General features: G+C 36.9%; 1 protein-coding gene across 4 annotated transcripts in view; it reads left to right on the top strand.

Annotated features, from left to right (window-relative positions):
• The window catches only part of RANBP17 (RAN binding protein 17), a 318,400-nt gene that overhangs the window by 245,133 nt on the left and 52,264 nt on the right, over window positions 1–21,003 (top strand). For all 4 annotated transcript variants that reach the window (XM_032626913.1, XM_032626914.1, XM_032626912.1 and 1 more), the window contains 3 exons: window positions 5,718–5,806; window positions 13,117–13,224; window positions 15,768–15,850. In XM_032626913.1, coding sequence (XP_032482804.1) covers window positions 5,718–5,806; window positions 13,117–13,224; window positions 15,768–15,850 — 280 coding nt within the window. The remainder of the gene's footprint in view (window positions 1–5,717; window positions 5,807–13,116; window positions 13,225–15,767; window positions 15,851–21,003) is intronic.

The raw sequence follows: 21,003 nt of genomic DNA, 5'->3' as shown, positions 1-21,003 counted from the left end.
TGGGTTTGTTTCCGAACATGAGAAAAGATGATTTTGTTCATTCTAGGATGTATAGATTCAGAAAAAGGTCTGCATATTTGTGTGTGCTTTGTGCTTCATCAATCTTAATTTCCCAATTGCATGTGTCTTTGAGTTGTACTTTTCCTACAAGTACTTTTCTAATTTCTTATACAAATGGACTTTGAGGTTATCGAATGATCTCAGAGAGCTTATGATTAGATGATGCATTTGTCTCTCGTGGCAATATCTTTTAAAAGAACATTTCTCGTGGGTACACCACTTTAAACGTCCCTATTCCCTCATCTACCCCACACTATATGTTTCAACATATTTATATGGAGGAATGCACAAATGTACACATGCTAAGATACTACATCTCTAAATATTTTTAAACAAGAATTTGTATAAATCAGGACTTTATTAAATGGCTAGGCATATATGTATAAATAGGAGCTGGTCTTGAAGTATTGCATTCTTAAACTGAACAAAGTGATTAGGGTAACTGATAGCTAAATAAGGTTTTTATGTGCCTGTGGGAGCCATATTAGGATTGATTTGACAAGTCAGTTCAGCTGTGGCAACAGTCATAATATCTAAGACAACATTATGTTTTATTAGTAAAATCCTGAAGTGTAGCAAGCTGTTTGTGACAAAACAGCCCCATATTTTAATACGGGGGATGGGGAGCACAAGATCTGCTAAATAGGAATAACATCTTCTGAAATTCTGATGTATCAGGGCTGTATTAAATAGATTGACACTGGTTATTATTCTTAAAAGACTAATAAATATATACCGAAAATGTAGGCACCTTTGTTGGTGATACTTGAGTCATGTTTTATTGTTATTTGAAATGTGTTGAAAATATTGACAGTCATTTTGCATGGCTCCTCTTCTCTCTACCAAAAAAAAAAAAAAATTAGCAGTAAGAAGCCACATAGAAGAATGACAGCCTTTGGTGATTATTTAGTGTAATTCTTGTACTAAAAAATAATTAACCAAATACTGTACCTTTTATTTTGACATAGAGTTTTTGAAATGCATGTTTATCAACATGCAATAGTCATAGAATTTTTTAAACCAAAAAAGGATCTTAGAGATTTTCTTTGTGTTTATAGTGTTGCTGAAATTCTTCACCAGAGTTTCTACTCAGGTTAGCTATGTTTTTTAGATGTCTCCCAAATATTTTTAATGACCAGAGAAATCTTTGCAACTTTAAGGTGGTTATTGCTGCCCTTTATATCAAAAAGAAGCCGTGATGTTGAAACACACTATCTTTATAAAAATTACATTTGTCTCATTTGAAGATTTCATTATACTCCAAGCCCGTTTTGATGTAATCCCATCTAGTTTGATAGAAACCATCTTCCTAGAGTCATTTTTAATGGAGTTCCTGTGATATATCCCTAAACCAGCAAGTTCTTAACGACCCTGGAAAGTGACTGCTTGATTACACTTTAACGGTATTTGCAAATAAAATCACAAGTAATTAAGGGGAAATCTCCAGGCTTTTGAGCAAGTTTGATGCATGATAACTGCCTGATTCAGCTTCATCTAGAGTAATGCTGTGTAGGCAACAGCTACTGAGATCAATAGCAACGTAATGATAGTGGCAGAATTAAGTGAGTAACCTGAGAACTGTGCCTCAGAATGCATGCAGCTGCCACGAACCAAGGCCACACAGTGCACTCCGTGCTTCCGTCCTAAATGTTCATCAAAAGACGCCCTGCAGGAAAATGGAGTTAGATGCTCTTTATTGCTGATCGTGTCTCTTGCCACATTTATCAGGGAAATTGGATTAGCAGTTGGCAGCTGCAGGTAGACAAGATTCTGCAGTGATTAAATATGCAGCTTGGCTGCATTTGTTGTGACAGACCTTTAGTAAATTCTACTGTAAGCACCATCTGTCTAATTTGTATAAAGAAAACTTGGTGCTTTAAGCTACCGATAAAGAACTAAATCTGTTGCTTTATCATAAACAAAACTTTTGCAGTAAATGCTTTAAAATGTAATTTATTAGGTTAAGCCTATTTTTCTATCATGATGAATAAATAATACATGCAGAAGTGCTTTCAGGTACTTCATTTTGCAAGTACTAGAGATAAAAACAGTTCTGTTTTGTTCTTCAATAAAGTATTCAGTATTCCAATCCACAGGAGGTAATGCCGTTAAAATATCTCTATGAAAATGCTGCAGGACTGCCAAACTCATTTAATTTGCAACCCTTACCAGGATTTTCTAACTGCCTACTTATTGATAGATATTTTTCAAATGCGGATTTCAGGATAAACATAAGCATTAAGGACCTACACTGCCAAATTGAAATATGGCTGTGAGAAGGAAATGCTGTAAAACTCTTAAATTTATAGCTTTGTTTTCTTACTTAGTCCTAATAAAATTGAACAGAACATTGAATTTTTGTCTTGGGTTTCTCTTTTCAAAGGAAAGGGAAAAAGAAAGAAACTGCTCTGACAAACCCTGGCTCTAAAGCGTTAGTTCACAGTACGTGTTTCCCCCCTGTGATTGTACCCATAGTAAAATATAGTCCAGTACTCTGACTCCCCATGCATCATTTTTGTTTTGGCCATGACGTCATCAGTTTTAAGGGAAATGAATGAAAACTTCTAGGAGGAAGAGGAGCAGTTAAATAGGAACCTGCTATCTTTAGTCCCTTCGTAAAAACTCCACAATGTTAAATTATTTAAAATCCTAGATTTTCAGCATGCGCACATTAAAAGTTTTCGCACTAAGTGCCAAATGTTGCAAACAGCACTTTAACAGAATGATTTTGCTTTGATCCCTGTAGCAGTTCCTGAATAATTTATCACAGGTTATTGCCTTAATTCTGGAGAGGGATAGAGCAATAAAGGCAGATGAAAACACTCCAGTTGAAACACCTTGGGGCCTGCTCATTCCTCTGACACGGCTCTTTTGTTGGAACTATTTAGAGGTTATTAAGATGTGTCTCCAGAATTAAGAGTATGCTGTAAGGAGGAAGACAGCCATCTTAATTCTAAAGACAAAGCACAATGACCCTTCACCTTCTTTTTCTTTGTTGTTATTATATAGTAGAATTATGAGGATAATATTATAGCTGCCCCCAGTAGTGCCACTACAGTAAAGGGTCTGTCAGACTTTCCATTAGAAACCCTGTTTTGGAGGTCAGGGTGGAAGGAGCCGCATTTCAACTGTTTCCCAGCCCATCCGTCGTCTCACACTTGGCACACAGACGGCCGTTCACCATGCAGGAGACTGCAGCACCCAGCAGTTTCTCCTTGAACTATCCAAAAAAGGAATCCTTAGGATTAGATACCCCAGACCTGCCCACTCCCCCAAACAGCCTCACTTTATAAGGACCTCTCATTTTTCAGGTCAGTCAAGTGTTGACTAACTGTAGGAGAAAGGCAACTTTTGGAACAAACCTCTTTGTACTGTTTTAAGTGAGATGGTGAATTGTGGCTCTTCCTCCCCTAAATTTCAGATCATCCCTTGATCTCTGAGATTGTTTGACAGCCTGGGTGAGCTCCTTGTTAACAGTTTTCCTGGTCTCGTACCAGAACTGGGTATCTTTTGACGGTCAAGAAAGTACTTCCTTAGTGTTGTCTGAGTGTCTGTATAGATTATTACGTACTCTTGCTGCTTTGAGATAAAAGACTGTTTGAGCGTGAGAGATCCGTTTCTCACATTAACACTGCATTTTCCTGCTCAGTCGAATCTTTTGAAAACATATTTAGTTATTATATTGTCATATGCTTCCTCTGCTTTGGAGTAACATTTTCTAAAATGGATATAATTTCATAGATTTGAGTCAGTTAGAGCCCTTCTGTTAACTTGGTGTCTCTTAAGAAAAAAATTTGTGATGAAATAAATATTAACCTTTTTGTGTAATAAGGATAGCCTAAAATATTTTAAGAGCCTTTTGCACTAGACACAAAGTAAAACTTATCGCTCCTGTTGACCGATTTAGAGTTGAATGGTGATGAGTACCTTATGTATATGATGAAAACTGAAGATTATTCGAAGAGCAGCCTGTAATTTGTAAGTGTACGTAATAAAAATAGCATCAAAAAAGGCCACTGTAATAGAAAGACTACAAAGAGAATTAGAATAGAATTGTTCAAAGACTTCTAAGAAGACATATTCTGTTCTGGAAGCTGCAAGAAACGTTGAAAGCTGAGAAAGAGGAGAATAGGTTCCAGGTGATGAAAACAGGTTACATAAAAGGCAAAATGGTTTAAAGAAAAGTAGCAGTCACAGAAGAGAACTACACAGAGAGACTGGCCGATTATAGAAAAACAAGGACTGGTGAGATTATGAAAGGAAAAAGAATAAGTTATTTAAAGAAGCAGAAACAAAAGTTCAGGGTTCACAGATTCAGAAATTCAGATTACCATCATTCTGTAAGCTGTTACACAGTATAGAAACTGAGTATTCTTATAAACAGCTTCCAGTTATATTGAGGCACCTTTTAGGTATGGGGCATTGGGGAAGGGGGATCAAAAATGACAGATACTTGTGACATGAACTATTTCCTACTTTGAAATTTTTGTAGTCATTAAGATGAGGGTCAGCATTCACTTCCAAGTCCTTAATGATAATTTAAACGCCTTCCTAAAGAGACTTTCATTTATTACTAAAGTGTGCGGAAAAGAAAATCTGATAAAATGGTTCAGAGACCATTTTCTGGCAGAATATTTCCACTGAAAACAGTATCTTCAGAAATCACAGTTGCATATCTCAATTATCCCACCCCCTTGTTCTGCAATTATGTTTATTTGTACTCTTTGTTCTGACATTCTAGCATCTGTTCGTGGGTTTTCTTTTTCACTTCCCAAGCATCTTCCTAAGGACAGCTTAATTAAGGGTCCAGAGTACGAGTCAGATCTCTTCTATTTAAGAGTCAAGTTTTCATTTTGTTTTGTTTTGTTTTCTCTAAAACTAAATATTTATGGAACACTTATGTATGTATCAGGCTCTTATTAGGCATTTTTATATAAATTTATTAAATTTATTCCTGACAGTGCCTCTGTGAGAGAGGCATTATTAGCCCCTTTCAGAGATGAGAAAACTGAGACTGATAATTTGCCTTGCCTTAAGTCTTACAGTTAAGAAGTAAAGCTGGGTTTAAATTCAAGTCTTCTGATATTGAGTGTAGAAGAACTCTTTTCCTTAAATCTTTTCCTTGCTTGGGGAATGTGAATGCCATTCTGGGTATGCCACAGTACCAATAGGTCATCTGGCCAGTTTCATTTTGTCCTAAGTTACTAAAGATATTCCTTAGGGATCTTTAAATGCCAGTGTGCTTTCAGGTTAGACTCCAGATTGCCTAGTGGGACTGATTTCTTCCAAGCCAATGTGGTTAAGATTTGTTGTTATTAAATAATGTCTATACCCTGTACATTTCTGTTTCGTGGAATTATCAATACTCTTTTTTTTTTCTAATTTGGCATTATTCAGAAACAAAGTATGTTAGGAATCTAAATGTTTCTAAGCTATTGGAATTATGACTCAGCTCAATTTATAAGAAGCAGAGTTGGTCAGCAGATTTGATGGTCTGTTTGCTTAAAAAGTCTATGACTTTCTATAGAAAGAGATCTGAGCGAGACATTTTAGCTAATGAATCAAAATCAGATATGTGGTCATTATTGCCTGATTATTACTCCATCTGCTCTGTGCTAACGTGAAAATCAATTACTGTGTCTCTTTCCCACTGACAGCGTCTGTTGATCGGGCTGGCAAGAGATCTTCGAGGGATTGCCTTTGCACTGAACACAAAGACCAGCTACACCATGCTGTTTGACTGGATGTATCCTTATTACACTGTGACAATACCAGCTCTGTGCACAGAGGGATGCCAGGCCCCTGGCTTTCGTTTAATAGTATGGCACAGTAGGGAAGAGGAAACAAAGCTAAATGAACTAATGTGTAATCAGCTAAAAATTACAGCACTGTGGCAGCAGTACAGATAACTGAGCACAGCATTTGGAGACCCAGCTCAGAGAGGTCACTTTTTTGGTGCCATTAAATATTGACACCTTAAAAAATCACATCCCCAAATGATTGTTTATGTTGGGGTTGCAGGGATAATTGGGCTGAGGTCTCTAACTCAAGATCAATGGATCCTACCATTTGTCATTTTCAAGGAAATTTGGATTCCTACTCTTATCTCAAATAGCAGAGCTGAGGTCACTTTATCTCTTTGAGGCTCAGTTTATCATGCTGTAGTTTTTCATCATCATGAAAATATTAATGGACATGAAAAGGGGGAAATAAATCGTTAGGATTTTCATTTGATATAAAATTTGAACTTACCTTTGCCAAGGCTTAGTACAGACAGCAAAATAAATAAACAAGGAAACAAACATCCCCCCACAGAAATGCCTCATCATTAATAGTAAAAAGATTTGGTGTTAGGCAGACCTGGCTTGAATTCCTAACTCTCCATTTGCTGTGTAAACTTTGGCAAGTCTTTTCACCTCTCTGAGTTTCCTCATCTATAAAAGGAGACATCCAGTATCACGGCCTATTGTAACCACTGAAATAGGTAACGTACTTTGTATAATGTCTAGAACATAATAGGTAGTCATAAATGGTTACTATTCATATTGTTTTAACAATATTATACGAATCCTCTTTGATCTTAACAGAAAGTGATAGTTTATGCAAGTCATGTAAGTGTAACATATGTTTTCATGCCTTTATACATGAAACCATCAGAGCACGTAAGAAAATTCTGTAACCTTAAAGTTATTTTTTAAGTTACATTATTTGTCAGTTGCTCTTTTCAGACCCTTCTTATCATAAATAAGAACTTCCCTCATGAATTGAATTACAAAAGAAACTTCCCTCATAAATTAAATTACAAAAGAAACTTCTTAAAGGCAGTCTTCAAGTACTGATGACACAGTTATGGCCGAAAACATAACGAACAGGATCTGGGCATGTTTCAGGGAGAACGCTACACATTAAAGAAATCGTTTAGCATTAATTTTGAATACTTACTTACATTTTTACTTACTATTAAAACCTACCTCGTCAGATTTATGTGCCCACAGAAGGTTTGGAGATAAGAATTTTCCATGCCGTTTAGAAATCATGTATGTCTTTATATCAGCTTACAGAGTACGTGTACAGAGATTGTAGATTTTAACATGGAAAGTCATACAACTCTTTTAACTGTGCAGAATAAACTGGAATTACATATGACCCTTTCATTTCTCTAAACATAAATACAAGCTCACAAAGCAAAAACTTTCATTTATTTGAAATATTGTAAAAACCTAATTTTAGCACTTTAAAATTGATGGTGATCTTGAAGCCAGCCTACAACTCTAGGAGGTCCAGCAATTAATGCTTCACGTTTTCCTCAGCAACAATCTTAACTAAGAGTTCAGATAAGAACTTTCCTCTTAGCATCAAAGAATAGAAATATCTGTCGTAATTGATACTGCCTAAAATTTATAGAACATATTGTAATTTAAGTTTTTAATTAAGTCTGTTTTCCATTTCCTCACTTTGCTCCTTCTTTTGGGCACTTATCTGAAATGAAACTTTTGTCCAGCAGATGGCAGAAAATAGCAAACGGAAAACCTTGGGACTTAACTTTTGTTTTGGACTAGAAACCACTGTCTCCTCCATCTGACTGTAGACGTTGATGTTATTAGGGTCAGGGACGGAGGGCCAAGTGTCAGTTATGCAGGAAGTTATGTTAGATTGCCAAACGGGACGGCTTGGTACCGGCCTTGCTTATAATAATTGAGTTTCAGTAGCAAATCAGCTTCCTTGGGAAAAGGCCAAAGGCTTTTCATAATTGTATTGACAACAAAATGAATATGATAAATGGTGTTCATTCAGTTGAGGCAAGATTTATAGTTTTCCTTTGAGCAAGGGATAAAAGAGCAAATATTTATAATCATAGTAAAATTTGTTTAAAAGTTGCATTATTTGATAATTCAAAGAGCTTTATTAAAATATTTCGAAATACTTTAAGCAGTTTCAGGTGATAGAGTACAGATTCTTTCCAAAGTATTCGAGTAATGTAAAAATGAGCAAGTATATGATTAAAAAAAAAAAATGGATATGAAAGTCGTTTATTCTTCCTAAAATATTGATATGTCAAACCGTCAGTGATGATTCTAGTATTACTGCTGGAGAAAGTTTATTTGCCTTTTATCCACATAAATGTATGTGCTTTAATTTGTTGTATAGTCCTTAGCATACAGAAGAAACATCCTATAAGAGCACATGTCATCTTAAAGTCAAAATGCATTTTATTTATCGTGATTGTTTGATAAAATGCTATTTTAGTGGTTAGCTATTTAATTTTAAAACATTTCTATAAACACTGACTGCATTAACTGGTACACGGACTACATTGCTTATCACTCTGTCCTTCCAAACCTAAATTGCCTGAAACTACACAGCAACCATGTTGACAAATTGTCCCACTACTGGAGAACAGAAGAAGAATCACTGCTATTTCTTTGCCCCTGTAGTGAGAATGAAACAATATAAAAGCACCTTACCTTGCACTGTATTTAGTCCCCTTGTTTAAACTTTTTCCAGATCATACTTAAGTATCAAAAACCCAGCGGGAAATTGGAAAAAAATAAGAGAATGTGCAGGATGCTATTTCCTCACACTCATTCTTTTAATTGTCATAATCCTGATCTTTGAGTACACTGTTTTTCAGTCACGCAGTCAGTGCTGTTGTTTAATACGAATAAACACATTTTACAAAGACAAGACAAGACAAAGAGATTTGTAGGGGAAAAAAAAAGAACTTGGGAATAGGACAGTCTTAGGTTCCAGTCCTGGGTTCACCACTTAACAACCTGTGGGGTTTTGGGCAAATTACTTAATGTCTCAGAATCACAGTTTTCTCCTCCATGAAACAGGGCTAATAATACTTGTATCACAGGTATGTTGTAAGAAGTGAGTGAACTGACATATATAAAGGGCCTAGTACAGTGTCTGGCACAAAGTAAATATACCCCTCCACTGTTGTTAGTTCCTTTCCCTAATATGGAATGAGACAAAGGAATCCGATTTGCTCACTTATTCAGCAAATTTGGCTAAGGACTGTCCTAGGATTCGTGAGGGATGTAGATTTCTTACACTCAAATCCCACCCCAAAATGATGTTACAGTTTAATAGAGTCAGTTAGGTATCTACCTAAACAACTGTAATAAAATACAGAAGGTGATAAGTGCCATAACAAAGATAGAAATAAAGTGATTGCCTTTAGCTGGAGCATCAGGAAAGGCTCTGTAAAGGTGAAGATATTTCTCTGGGTCATATCACATAAGTAGGATTGGACTATTGGAACTGTGGAGTAAGAGGTTTTCAGTTGGTCTAAGCACAGGTTTAGGAAGGAGAGTAGTAGAGAAGATATTTTGTTAAAGATACACTTATCTTATGGTTGGACACGTAGGTTGTCTGGGACCCTTGAATATCAGGCTAAGGAACCTTATTCCATAGATGGATTCCATAGATGGTATAAAGCAATTGATGATTTTGACTGACTAACAGAATCAGAATTGTATTTCAAGAAGAGAATAGTCATCAGTATGTTGGACAAACTGAAATAGGGAAGAAAGTAAACCTGAAAAATTGCTGTTCAAAAAGCATATGTTGAGTGCGTTGTGCCAGGCATGAGAAATGAATAAAATGATTGCTTTTTCTAAGAATGAATAAAACGGATCGTTCCTTAGAAGCTCATAATCTAGTGGCCATAACAAATAACTAATAAACCATCAATGTACTGTAACAAAGATGCATGCAAAGGACCATATGAACATTTAAGAGGAAGAGATTGGTATTTGGGGCAAAAAGTAGGCTTCCCAGGGAAGTAAAAGTTGAGCTAGGTGTTGAAAGACGGATAGGCATGTGCCAGACCGAACGAGAGAAGGCTTCCCAGCAGCATTTGCCTCCATGAACAAAGGTATAGATGTTTCACGTTCAAGGAACACCTTTCAGTTAAGCTCTGAACTAGCAGGCTATTTCTGTTCTGGAACCACATCCTCACACTCTTATCTCCTAAAATTTTTAACAGAAACCTCTTTTGTTGCCTTCTAGTATATTAGAATGCTTTCTCTACTGTGAAATCTCAGAGGAAGAGAATTGCTTTTTTACTCATTTATGCTTTCTTGGGGTCCAGCACATAGTAAGTAACTATTTGATGGATGGATGGATGTCATCAAGAAGCAAACCTCGTTCTTTTCAGTTTTTCATATTTAGCTTCTTAGAAGGCAATAGCACATCATTAATTTTTTTTATTTTTTATTTATCTGGTGTTGACCTTAGGAATCCATTGGGGAGATCCAGGTGAAAGCAGTTAGATCTGTGCCACTTCTGCCTAAGGTCTCCCACTGTCTTCCTCCTATCCATATATACATAGTTCTCACAAGGCCACTGGAAAATTAAACTCTTAGTGTGGGTTCTGATTCTCCCCGTGTAATCTTGAGTCTGGCACTCTCACTCTGAAACCCTTTTAAACTCCCTGCTTGGTAGACCTTTCCTCTGCTTTCCAGTAATCACTCATTTTCTCTGTGGCAGTCACCTCTGTCAGAAGCATATTAGAGTTGGCGCCACTCTCGTTCCACACAGAAAAGGGAGCGTCCCCTCATATCCCGGGCCTTATCCCGTAGTGAATACAGTGTGCTCTGAAAAGTATGATGGTCCTGATGTCTTTAGAATGCCTTGCAAAGGGGCATCTGTGTGCTTATGATATTCTTAGATTCTGAGATTTGGGTCTTTTCAGTCTCCTGATGAGTCTTCCAGATGCTTTCCCACTCGTGATCGCCGAGTTTGTACTCAGATCTCTTGGTGGAATATTTTCTCACCTGTACTCCTCTGGCACTGTTTCAGAATTTTGGTACTCAGAGCATTCCTGTTATGTGTGCACCACCCAGACTCAAGCATGAATTCACCAAGAAAAAAAGCCCTGTCTTACTTATCACTGGACCCCTGGCACAGTACATAGCACAGAGTATCTACCATCTATCAAAAATAACAGATTTTCTAGTCCATAGAAAAAAATAAAACAGTAAGTTATCTGACAAAATAGAGTTAATAATCAAGTTTATTGATTTTATATTTTTCATTTTCATCCAACTGAAACCTCATTCACACATATACACTCACTTCTCATCTCCTCTCTCTGCCTTATTTCCTTTGTAGCACTTTCTAAAGGATCATATGTCTATTTTATTTTCTGTCTTATTAGAATATAAATTCCACGAGGGCAGGGATTTTTTTAATGTTTGGTTCACTGATGGCTCCAGAGAGTTTGTAACAGTGAGAAGACATTTATAGAATAGGCCTTCAGTAAATACTTAAGTAAATTGTTCGTATATATTCAAATACAGCCTTAACATGGTATATCTAGGGGGACAAAAGTATTGATTTTTGCACTTTTAGGGAGCCTGACACTCTTAAGGTATTTAAGGGCTTATTTTCACTAAATGTTATGTGAATTATTTCCTGAAGCTTCAAAGTGAAATGCACAGCTTAAAAGAATCAAATAGGTAGGTCTAATTAAGTATGCTACACCTCATTTTTAGGTTGGCAGGTTTACCACAACAAATGTTTATTGAAATCTATTTTGTGCCAGGTCCATGCATACAATAAGTACCTATGCTGTGCTCTCAAAAAGCATATAATAGGAGAGATAAGGTGCTATGATAGCACTAACACAGGGTACCAGAGCCTTACATAGGAGACACACTTAGTCATGGGGGATTAGGGGAGGTGTCACGGAGGCTTCTTGGAATAATTGACATGTATATTGAAATATGAGGGACAAATAGGAATTAACAAGGTCACAGTAGGGAAGCACAGGTCTTTGCCCTTGAGAAACTCACTATCTAATGGGGCAGATGGGTAACACAAGCAACCAACCGTAATGCAGTTTGTTATAAGAGAGACGTGGTCAAAGTGCGCATTGAACTTAGATGAGGAAGAGATTGATTCCTTTTGACAAAAAAAGAGAACATTTCACCATTCCAGGGGAAGTAAAACTTGAGCTAGATGTTGAAATACAGTTTGGAATGTGTTAGGCAGACAAAGCAGCATACAGAGGAATAGAGACAAGAGAGAGTCGGCATCAGTGGGTTTGCAGAGAATTAAGAATGGCCAAACCATAGATAAGGGGAGGAGCACTAAGAGACGAGACTGGAGGTACGCAGGGACCAGATATTAAGGACCTTGTTTGCCATGCTAAGGAACTTGAAATTTATTCTAAGAGCAGGGAAGAAAATTGTGATCTTTTCTCACCATGGAGATCACTACCCATACCACACAGGAAAGGAACAACATGAGGTGATTCCGTTCAGCACTTCCATCTGAAACAAAAAGACAAGTACATTGAAAAACATCAGAAAGAGACAGATTTAGGGATTAGGAAAAGGAAAAGGAAATGAAGGTAGTGGCATAGGAAGGGGTTTTTCTGCTGCAGTTTTAGGCCTTAATTTTATATGCCTGTGTCCATTTGTTAGGAGGAGGCCAGTTACGGGTTAAAGGGTCAGTGGAGCTGAGTCAGTTTTCCAGGTTCTGGTGGTCTCAGCCATTGACTTACCAGAGACATGCACTCCTTAGTATTGATGAGGGTGTTTGAGAATTTCTCCTTGAGTGTACAAGGGACTACCTTTTAGCAAACTGACCTTGAGTTGAGATTAAAAATTACCCAAAGCTTTTCTTCAAGCTGTCATCCCCAGCGTTCCTTGGGGCTATAGTGGGACTAAGCAGAGTTAAGTCAACAACTTAAAATAAAAGAATGTAGATAATTTCTAAGCTGGGAGATAAATACATGGGCTTTACTATTTCCCTCTACTTTTATGTATTTTAAAAGTTACATAATAAACATTTTTTTCTTAAGTAGTTTGATGCCCAACAAACTCTGATAATAGCAGTTCACATTTTTTACCCCTCATTAACTAAACTTATTTTCCTTTCCTGCAATATTAAGCATAATTCTTTAAATATGTTACATGATACTTCATAAGTATGCTAAACATAGAACAAATGTGGATTCCTTTTTTTTCTTTTTAAGTGGCACCAATTTTCAGAAACAATATTTCTTTTGACCCTTAAATTCTTTAACAGGCTTTATAAAAGGTACCCAACATATATTCCCATTCTTCAGAGGGCTGTTGAGCAGTGGTATGGAGAGCCAGCATGTACAACTCCCATCTTAAAACTTATGGCAGAACTGATGCAAAACAGGTAAGAGGTAGCATAGGCAAGTGAAAAGGTCATTTACTATTTGGTAGCACTCTTCAGAGGTCAGACTTTCCTGCCTGGTGTCTGTATATTTAAGACTTAGCAAGAACCCAGGAACCAAAACTTAAGATGATCAGTTGAAGGCAGTAGAATTAGAGATATAAGGTTGAGACTTTGGGCGAGAAAGAATTTAGTATACTTAGGTGTATATGGGGACTGTGGGAACTGGGAAAAAAATTGGAAGACTGCAGCCACCATTATTCAAAAGATTCAAAAGCACAAGATGGAGGAAGGTAGGTTTTTGTTTTGTTTTGTTTATAAATTTATTTATTTTTGGCTGCATTGGGTCTTCGTTGCTGCACGCAGGCTTTCTCTAGTTGCAGCGAGCGGGGGCTACCCTTCATTGCGGTGCACGGGCTTCTCATTGCGGCAGCTTCTGTGCAGACCACGGGCTCTAGGTATGTGGGCTTCAGTAGTTGTGGCTCGCGGGCTCTAGATCGCAGGCTCAGTAGTTGTGGCGCACGGGCTTAGTTGCTCCGCAGCATGTGGGCTCTTCCTGGACCAGGGCTCGAACCCGTGTCCCCTGCATTGGCAGGCGGATTCTTAACCACTGTGCCACCAGGAAAGTCCCAGGGCAGTTTTAACTGTCTCATTGCTTAACTGCAGTTCTGTAGAGGAGGAAAGGAGTTTAGAGGTCTCTGAGTTGAGATGCTTTATTTTATGGATAAGGGAACTGAGTCCCAGAGCAATTCGTGGACACATAGTTTGTCTCAGAAGCCCTGGGGATTGTTCCTGCCTTGACTTCTAAGTTATCCTTCTTCCTCTGTGCCAAGATGCACATATGTGGATGATTTATGCACTCACAATTTTTATTTAAATAGCAACTACCACACTTCTCAGAAATTGCCTAGGTGACCTTATAATTTGCGTAGACAAGCAGAGGTTCAGGTTCTTTGTATATAAATATTAACAAAGGTGTAGCTAAAAGAGAAAAACTGCCATAATATAATTAGTTTTACCTCTTTAAAATATGTCATTATGAATATGGCTTAGCACCAAATTACCTGTCACTTAGCCATACTGTTTCATCAGTTCCTCTTTGTAAATTGCGTGTTGGAAGGGAGATATCCAGACAGGGACGGAGTATGGGTTGCAACTCTAATTTGATCTATGGTGCTGAGTTTTTCACAGCAATAATTTAAAATTTTTAAAACAAGAGGTGGGAAAAGACCTGGCAAATAAATAAATGTGAGTATTCTTTTGAAAGCTGTTAGTTTTTTTAAAACTGTTTTCTAGGTGCCTTAAATACTAAACGAAGGGTGGCTATATAGCTTATATTAGAAATTTAGTTTTTATTAAATTACAGTTTTTTTCAGCCAGATAATTAATAGTTCATATTACTGATATAACATTTAATACTAAAGGAAAAAATCATTACGTTGAATATTGTAAAGTATTTTATATCTGCCGTAGGTGGATAATTCATATCTAGCACAGTTGTCCAAAGAACTACCTGGTAAAAATTTGTAATCCCAGAAAATGTTATCTTGTCTATATTTCTCTGGAACCTAATGTGAATTATGTATATACATTTCTTTAATCGGAACTCTATGCCAACAATCAAATGTTTCCAGTAGATAAGTTATAATTGCACTTAATTCTGAAGCATTTTGAAAAAGCATAGAGAAGCAGCAATTTATTCTATTCCTAGCAACTTATTCTGTTCCTTGGCAAATATCTTTGCTTTTTGGTGTTTCTTTGCTATGACCTATTTCATATTTTTGCTGATCCTTTTAAAAATATACCATTATTTCTTAAGAGCAGAGCAACAAGGTATATTGGAGCCAGCTAAAGCCAAAGTGATGTTAAAAAAGCAAATATTATGTCAGGATGGCATGTCAGTCCTTTACACTTTTCAGACTGTTCCCCAACCTGTTAGGAACTAGGGAAGTAGAACTGTTCTTATTTAGAACTTCTGGGATTTGTTTCTCTTTACTTGAGCTATGTTCGATGGAAACTATAGTCTGTATGTAATTTAATGTGTTTGAAATATGCTTGAAGTATCAAGTGATTCATTATGCATACGAGCAGTATTAAAGGTACTTAGATTCCCTGTTATTTTATAATTTGTTTTAAAGATGTGTATTAGGCACTACAGGAGATCTCAAGTGTAAATCTCTATCCAAGTAACTATATAAACTTATACATACTTGGGGTTTTCTTTATTATTATCTATCAACCACTTTGCATGAAAGGAGAGGGGTATAAGAGGTCAGTGATATAGGATGTCAGGATATTGTTTTGACAGATAAAAAGTGAATTCTTTGAATCAGCAAATAAATGAAAATAATTTTATTGTTCTAGTATCTTTATAGTGAGAGAATTAGCACACACATTTTATCAATACTTGTTTAATGGAATGACACTTTAAAAAAGGGATAATTGTACTGTTGCTACTTCTAATAAATGAAAATTCTGGGTATTTTAAACCTATATTTGGTTTTTTTATCTGCACATATAGTCTGAATTTTTGCTGTATTTCTTAGATCCCAGCGTTTGAACTTTGATGTATCATCTCCTAATGGAATTCTTCTCTTCAGAGAAGCTAGTAAAATGATTTGCACTTATGGTGAGTATCCTTTTCCATATTTGTCTCTGCAATATAACCTTTATCTCTTTGGAGGAAAGAATGATGTTAGTTATTTTGTTCTTTTGAACCTTCATATCTGTATGAATTGGTGAAGTGGGTAATAGGGGTGCAAAAAGCCAGGTAGCTGTCATATTGACATCAAGAGAAATAAGCAACATGCCTTTGACTACAGATCATGCCTGACCAACTTGATGAATTTCTTTTAGATGAAATTGCAGTGTCAGTAGGCAAAGGGAATACACTGTAGATAGAATATTGAAAAGTTATAGCATGTTGAAAATCGCTAAAAGTTACATCAGGGAGTTTAGTGTATTGCGTCAAAGGATGCTTAAATCAGTATGTCACCGGCACTGAATTTTGGAAAAATATCCTGGTAAAGAGCAGTAAATATTTTATTGTAGGAAATCTGGGGGCACTGCATCCTAAGAATCAGAGTTCTACAGTAATGATTGTTCTATTCAATTATAGTACCAAAAAAATGTGGTTAGTAGTTAGAAATGAGCGTTAGAACTACCATAAACCCTAATATTTGCCACTTCTGACAGCTTCATCAATGAAATTCTCAACTCTCTGAGACCTTTATGTAGCCAGGGAATGAGGATATGATACAACAGATAAGAATCGTCTGTTAGTTCGCCACAAACTGACTGAATACTAACTACAGGCTGGACACTTTGCATGGTTCTTCTTGAGAGATGTCTCTCTGTGTCCTCCTTTCCTTTGCCCTCTTCTTTTTTGCCTGTCTGGTCTTACTTTCCCAAATCAACAGCCAGCTCTGTGTTTGGCCTCAAAAATTGCCTGTGATTCTCATACTTCTTTTGGAGTACCTAGAAACAGATTTTCCAAAATTTTGTAAAGCTTCTTTAAGTGAGTGTATGTATGTAGGAACAGCCATTAAAAGTGTATTAGTTTATTTTGTGTATGGTGTTAGGGAGTGTTCTAATTTCATTCTTTTACATGTAGCTGTCCAGTTTTCCCAGCACCACTTATTGAAGAGGCTGTCTTTTCTCCATTGTATATTCTTGCCTCCTTTATCAAAGATAAGGTGACCATAGGTGCGTGGGTTTATCTCTGGGCTTTCTATCCTGTTCCATTGATCTGTATTTCTGTTTTTGTGCCAGTACCATACTGTCTTGATTACTGTAGCTTTGTAGTATAGTCTGAAGTCAGGGAGCCTGATTCCTCCAGCTCCGCTTTTCCTTCTCAAGATTGCTTTGGCCATTCAGGGTCTTTTGTGTTTCCATACAAATTGTGAAATTTTTTTTGTTCTAGTTCTGTGAAAAATGCCATTGGTAGTTTGATGGAGATTGCATTGAATCTGTAGATTGCTTTGGGTAGTATAGTCATTTTCACAGTGTTGATTCTTCCAATCCAAGAACATGGTATATCTCTCCATCTGTTTGTATCATCTTTAATTTCTTTCATCAGTGTCTTATAGTTTTCTGCATACAGGTCTTTTGTCTCCTTAGGTAGGTTTATTCCTAGGTATTTTCTACAGCAGAAACTAACACAACATTGTAAAGCAACTGAACTCCAGTTAAAAAAAATTTAAAAGCATATTACTTTTTAAAAAGTAAAACCTATTTTAAAAAGCAGGAAAAGTTCTTTTAAATTGCTTTTACTTGAACTCAAAATATTCTGGGACTCTGTTCTGTATGCACTGTAGGCCTCTGTTAAAAATGCTTAGTTTTAATTGTACATTTGATTTTTAGAGTTTGAGGTCATAAGTGTATAGAAACTACAGAAAACACCTATTTAAGACAGTAAATTTAAACTCTCCTATTTTCATCTGTACCAGCAACTATATTGCCACAACTTTTGCATCTGTTGAAAATGGACACATTAGAATCACATAAAGTAGAAATGCTTTGCTGCCCAAAGGTAAAAATGGACCCCTTTTTGAATATTCTCAGTACAGCTTGTTGTGTTTCCAGGGTATATCTAATTCCTTTCAGTGTCTTATCATAAAAGACATATGACTGGAGCTTTTTCCAAAAGAATGATATCTTTAAAAAAACACAGATTTTGGCAATTAAAAGATCTGAGTACCAATTCTAGTACCAACCCATATCAACTCCATGACATTCAGCTAAGACACTACACCTCTTTGGCCTAGTTTTCTCATATGTAAAATTAGAAATAATGAATACCTACTGACCTATCTGTCTAGTTAGGATTAGAGGTGGTTAATTGAGCTACTCTGGGTAAAGGGCTTGGCACAGGTTGTGACATGGCTTAGGTACTCAGTGAATATGCCTTTCCTTGATCCAAAGCCATTCTCTTACACTCACAGAACCAGCCTCCTTTGGATAGGGGTTCACTGACCTCATCACTTTCTTATTCAGGAATGCCTTCTGTTTGGACCATGCTGTCCTGCTTCCTTCTGCCTGTAACAAGTGCTAAGCGTCTATTTCCTCACTTCTTAAAAAGAAATACTTCCCCATTATGAAACAATGCACATATAAGAATTTCTTAGTAGTCAATAGACCTTTAACTCTACAAATGTTTGTTTCCTGTTACCAACCACAGTTGTATCTTTCCTTCCCCCTTTTCTGGATCCAGTTTCTTTTACTGAGGCTTACTCACTCTTACAGTAGGGCTGATAAGAGCAGCAACTTCTTCCTCTTCCAGGATCACTGAATCTCTAGTATAGGACAGAACGTTTGTCCAGCAAGTGATACCAAAAGGAATCTCAGGACATCGCCAAGTCTATGGGCTTCAAAAGCTATTCAGTCCTCTGTCAGGTTGTTTAACATAGACAAAAGCATTGCAGCAAAAGTTGAGAAAGAAAACTGTGAGGATTATATTGGAGGAAGAAGAAGAGGAGGAGGCAGAGGGAGAGAGAGGAAGAAAAGAGAAAGAAAAGCAGAAAAAAGAAAAAGAAAAGAGAAAACCTTCAAAGCATTCTTGAGAAGAAAAGCCAATAAGGAGTTTTCTTACACTGAAGAAAGACTAGAAGATTAGGGTAAGGTTCTTCTCCTTAGTTTGGACTAATAATAATGGTTGCTTCCATTTTTTAATCAACTATTATGTGCCTGCTCCTATACTAGACCATTAATCATACATTAGCCCATTGAATCCTTAAGGTAAGTATTATTATCTGCCACTCACTAGTCACTTGGCCTTGGTTAAGTTGCTAAGCCTCTCTTGCTTCACTTTCTTGTTAAACAGAGAAAATAATACCTACTTCATAGGGTGGTTGTGAGGATTCAATTACATGGTGCATGGAAAGCCCTTAGATCACTTAGCTACTGTGAATACTGTTATGAAGAAATTGAAGCTCATAAGAAGTTAAAGAGTTGCCAGATATTACATAGTTAGCAAATAGTCAAATTGGAATTTCATTCAAAGTCTGTATAACTTCAGACAGTAGTCTTTCCATGTTCCTTTCTGCCACTTGAGAGTTGCCACACAAAGTTGGGTATTTTTGATGAAGTACTGCTCTTTAAGTATGGTGATTTCTATCCTAAAACTTAAGGAAAATGAAGGCTCAATGGAAAAATGTCCTTCAACTTTGTCACCAGTGACTTTGACACATGCGCTTTACATAGAATGATAGAAAACTCTTTTTCAGCCTTCACTGATTCCACATGCTGGCCTCAGTCAGCCGAGCTGATTTTGTCTGTCTTTACCTGTGTAATGTTTTATTACCCATGCTTTTACCTCTGGAGATTCTAATATGCTCACTGAAGGGAGATCCTATGGTTGCCATCCAGGAGTCTAGAAGATGAGGAAAAGAATGACTAGGAGGGTACAGAAGAGCCAACATTATTTACTTCTGTGGTAAGCCAAGGTGAAGGAAGGGAGAGCCCATAGAAGAAAGGGGCCAGAACATTCTCTGATCCCTTCTGTTCCCATCCTCGCTGGGTTCCTTCTCTGCTCACCTGTCATGGGCCGTATTTGTGTAATCGATGATTGGGGCAGTTCAGAGGGGGGAAGAACTCATTTCCACATGCACCTGATTCGTTATATATTTTATGGAATACCTCCACCTCGCTACTCAATGAGACTGGCAGAAAAAGAATACTTTTGATATGCTGTTTTATTTATCTACATTCTGTCATGATATACTTTGATGGAAGTTTTTAATTTTGCCTCAGCTCTCAGCTGCTCTCGCCGTTACAGCTCAGGGTCAGCAATGAGGTTAGCCACAGTAGCACAAAACAATTTCCTGTTTGTGCAGCCCAGGTAGCATTTGGATGAGGATTAGATTTTACCACATTTTCTACTAGCCCAAGCCTATTATTTCTAATGAGTTTTAAATTGCTTCAAGAACATGTATTTCAAAATTTAGTGCTATGATCCGTTCAGCCTGAGCAACTTAATAAAAGAAATTTCTTTCTTAAATTTTTGGTTAAAATGTTGCATGCCGTGTAATAAATGTTATTACTTTGGAAACCTACTTCTCAGTTTTAAGAACTGGGTGGTTTTTATGCTCAATTTCCATTTGTCTAATCTTTTCTTCCCTTTGCCTCTGGGTCATGGTATCTTTAGTGACATCTGTTGGTTAAAGAGTGCGCAGAAGGGGGAAATAGTGGTTGTTTTTATAAGACTGGCAAAAATGGAGCTGCTTTTATTCCTCCCTTAGGTACCTGATTTAAAGAAAGCTCAGTGTGTGAAAAATCTAAACTTTAATAGTGGAGAGAACAACTATAATTATTCACTGTACATAAGAATTTACATCAGGGTTCTTTTGAGCAATATATGCTCCAGGTGCATTTAAGGTATGATCTAATAATATGCTTAAATTGAATTTGTAAACTGATATACAAGCCGCTGTTATTTACTGTGACCTAGAAAACAAACCAGTGGTTTTCCAACTGGGTTTTTCAGAGCCCTAGAGATCTGTGAAAGTACCACAGAGCCTCTCCAGAGAGGGGGGAGGAGGGGACCCTACTGCCACTTTGACCAGAGCCACCCAGCTATATATAGTTGCACTAGATTTATTTGTAATAGGGGTCACCTGCTTAAAGATTTTTTTTTTTAGTAAAAGAGCTTGAAAATTACTGGTATGTATTGATACTATTAGCAGCATTGTAAGAATAAAGGATTATGATTTCTATTTATGTTTAAATGATTACAGAAAGATAGCTGGACAGGGCCTCTCTGGTGGCGCAGTGGTTGAGAGTCCG

This window comes from Phocoena sinus, chromosome 3 (assembly GCF_008692025.1).
Source record: "Phocoena sinus isolate mPhoSin1 chromosome 3, mPhoSin1.pri, whole genome shotgun sequence".
Lineage (NCBI taxonomy): Eukaryota > Metazoa > Chordata > Mammalia > Artiodactyla > Phocoenidae > Phocoena > Phocoena sinus.
This window is presented reverse-complemented; position numbering and strand designations above follow the sequence as displayed.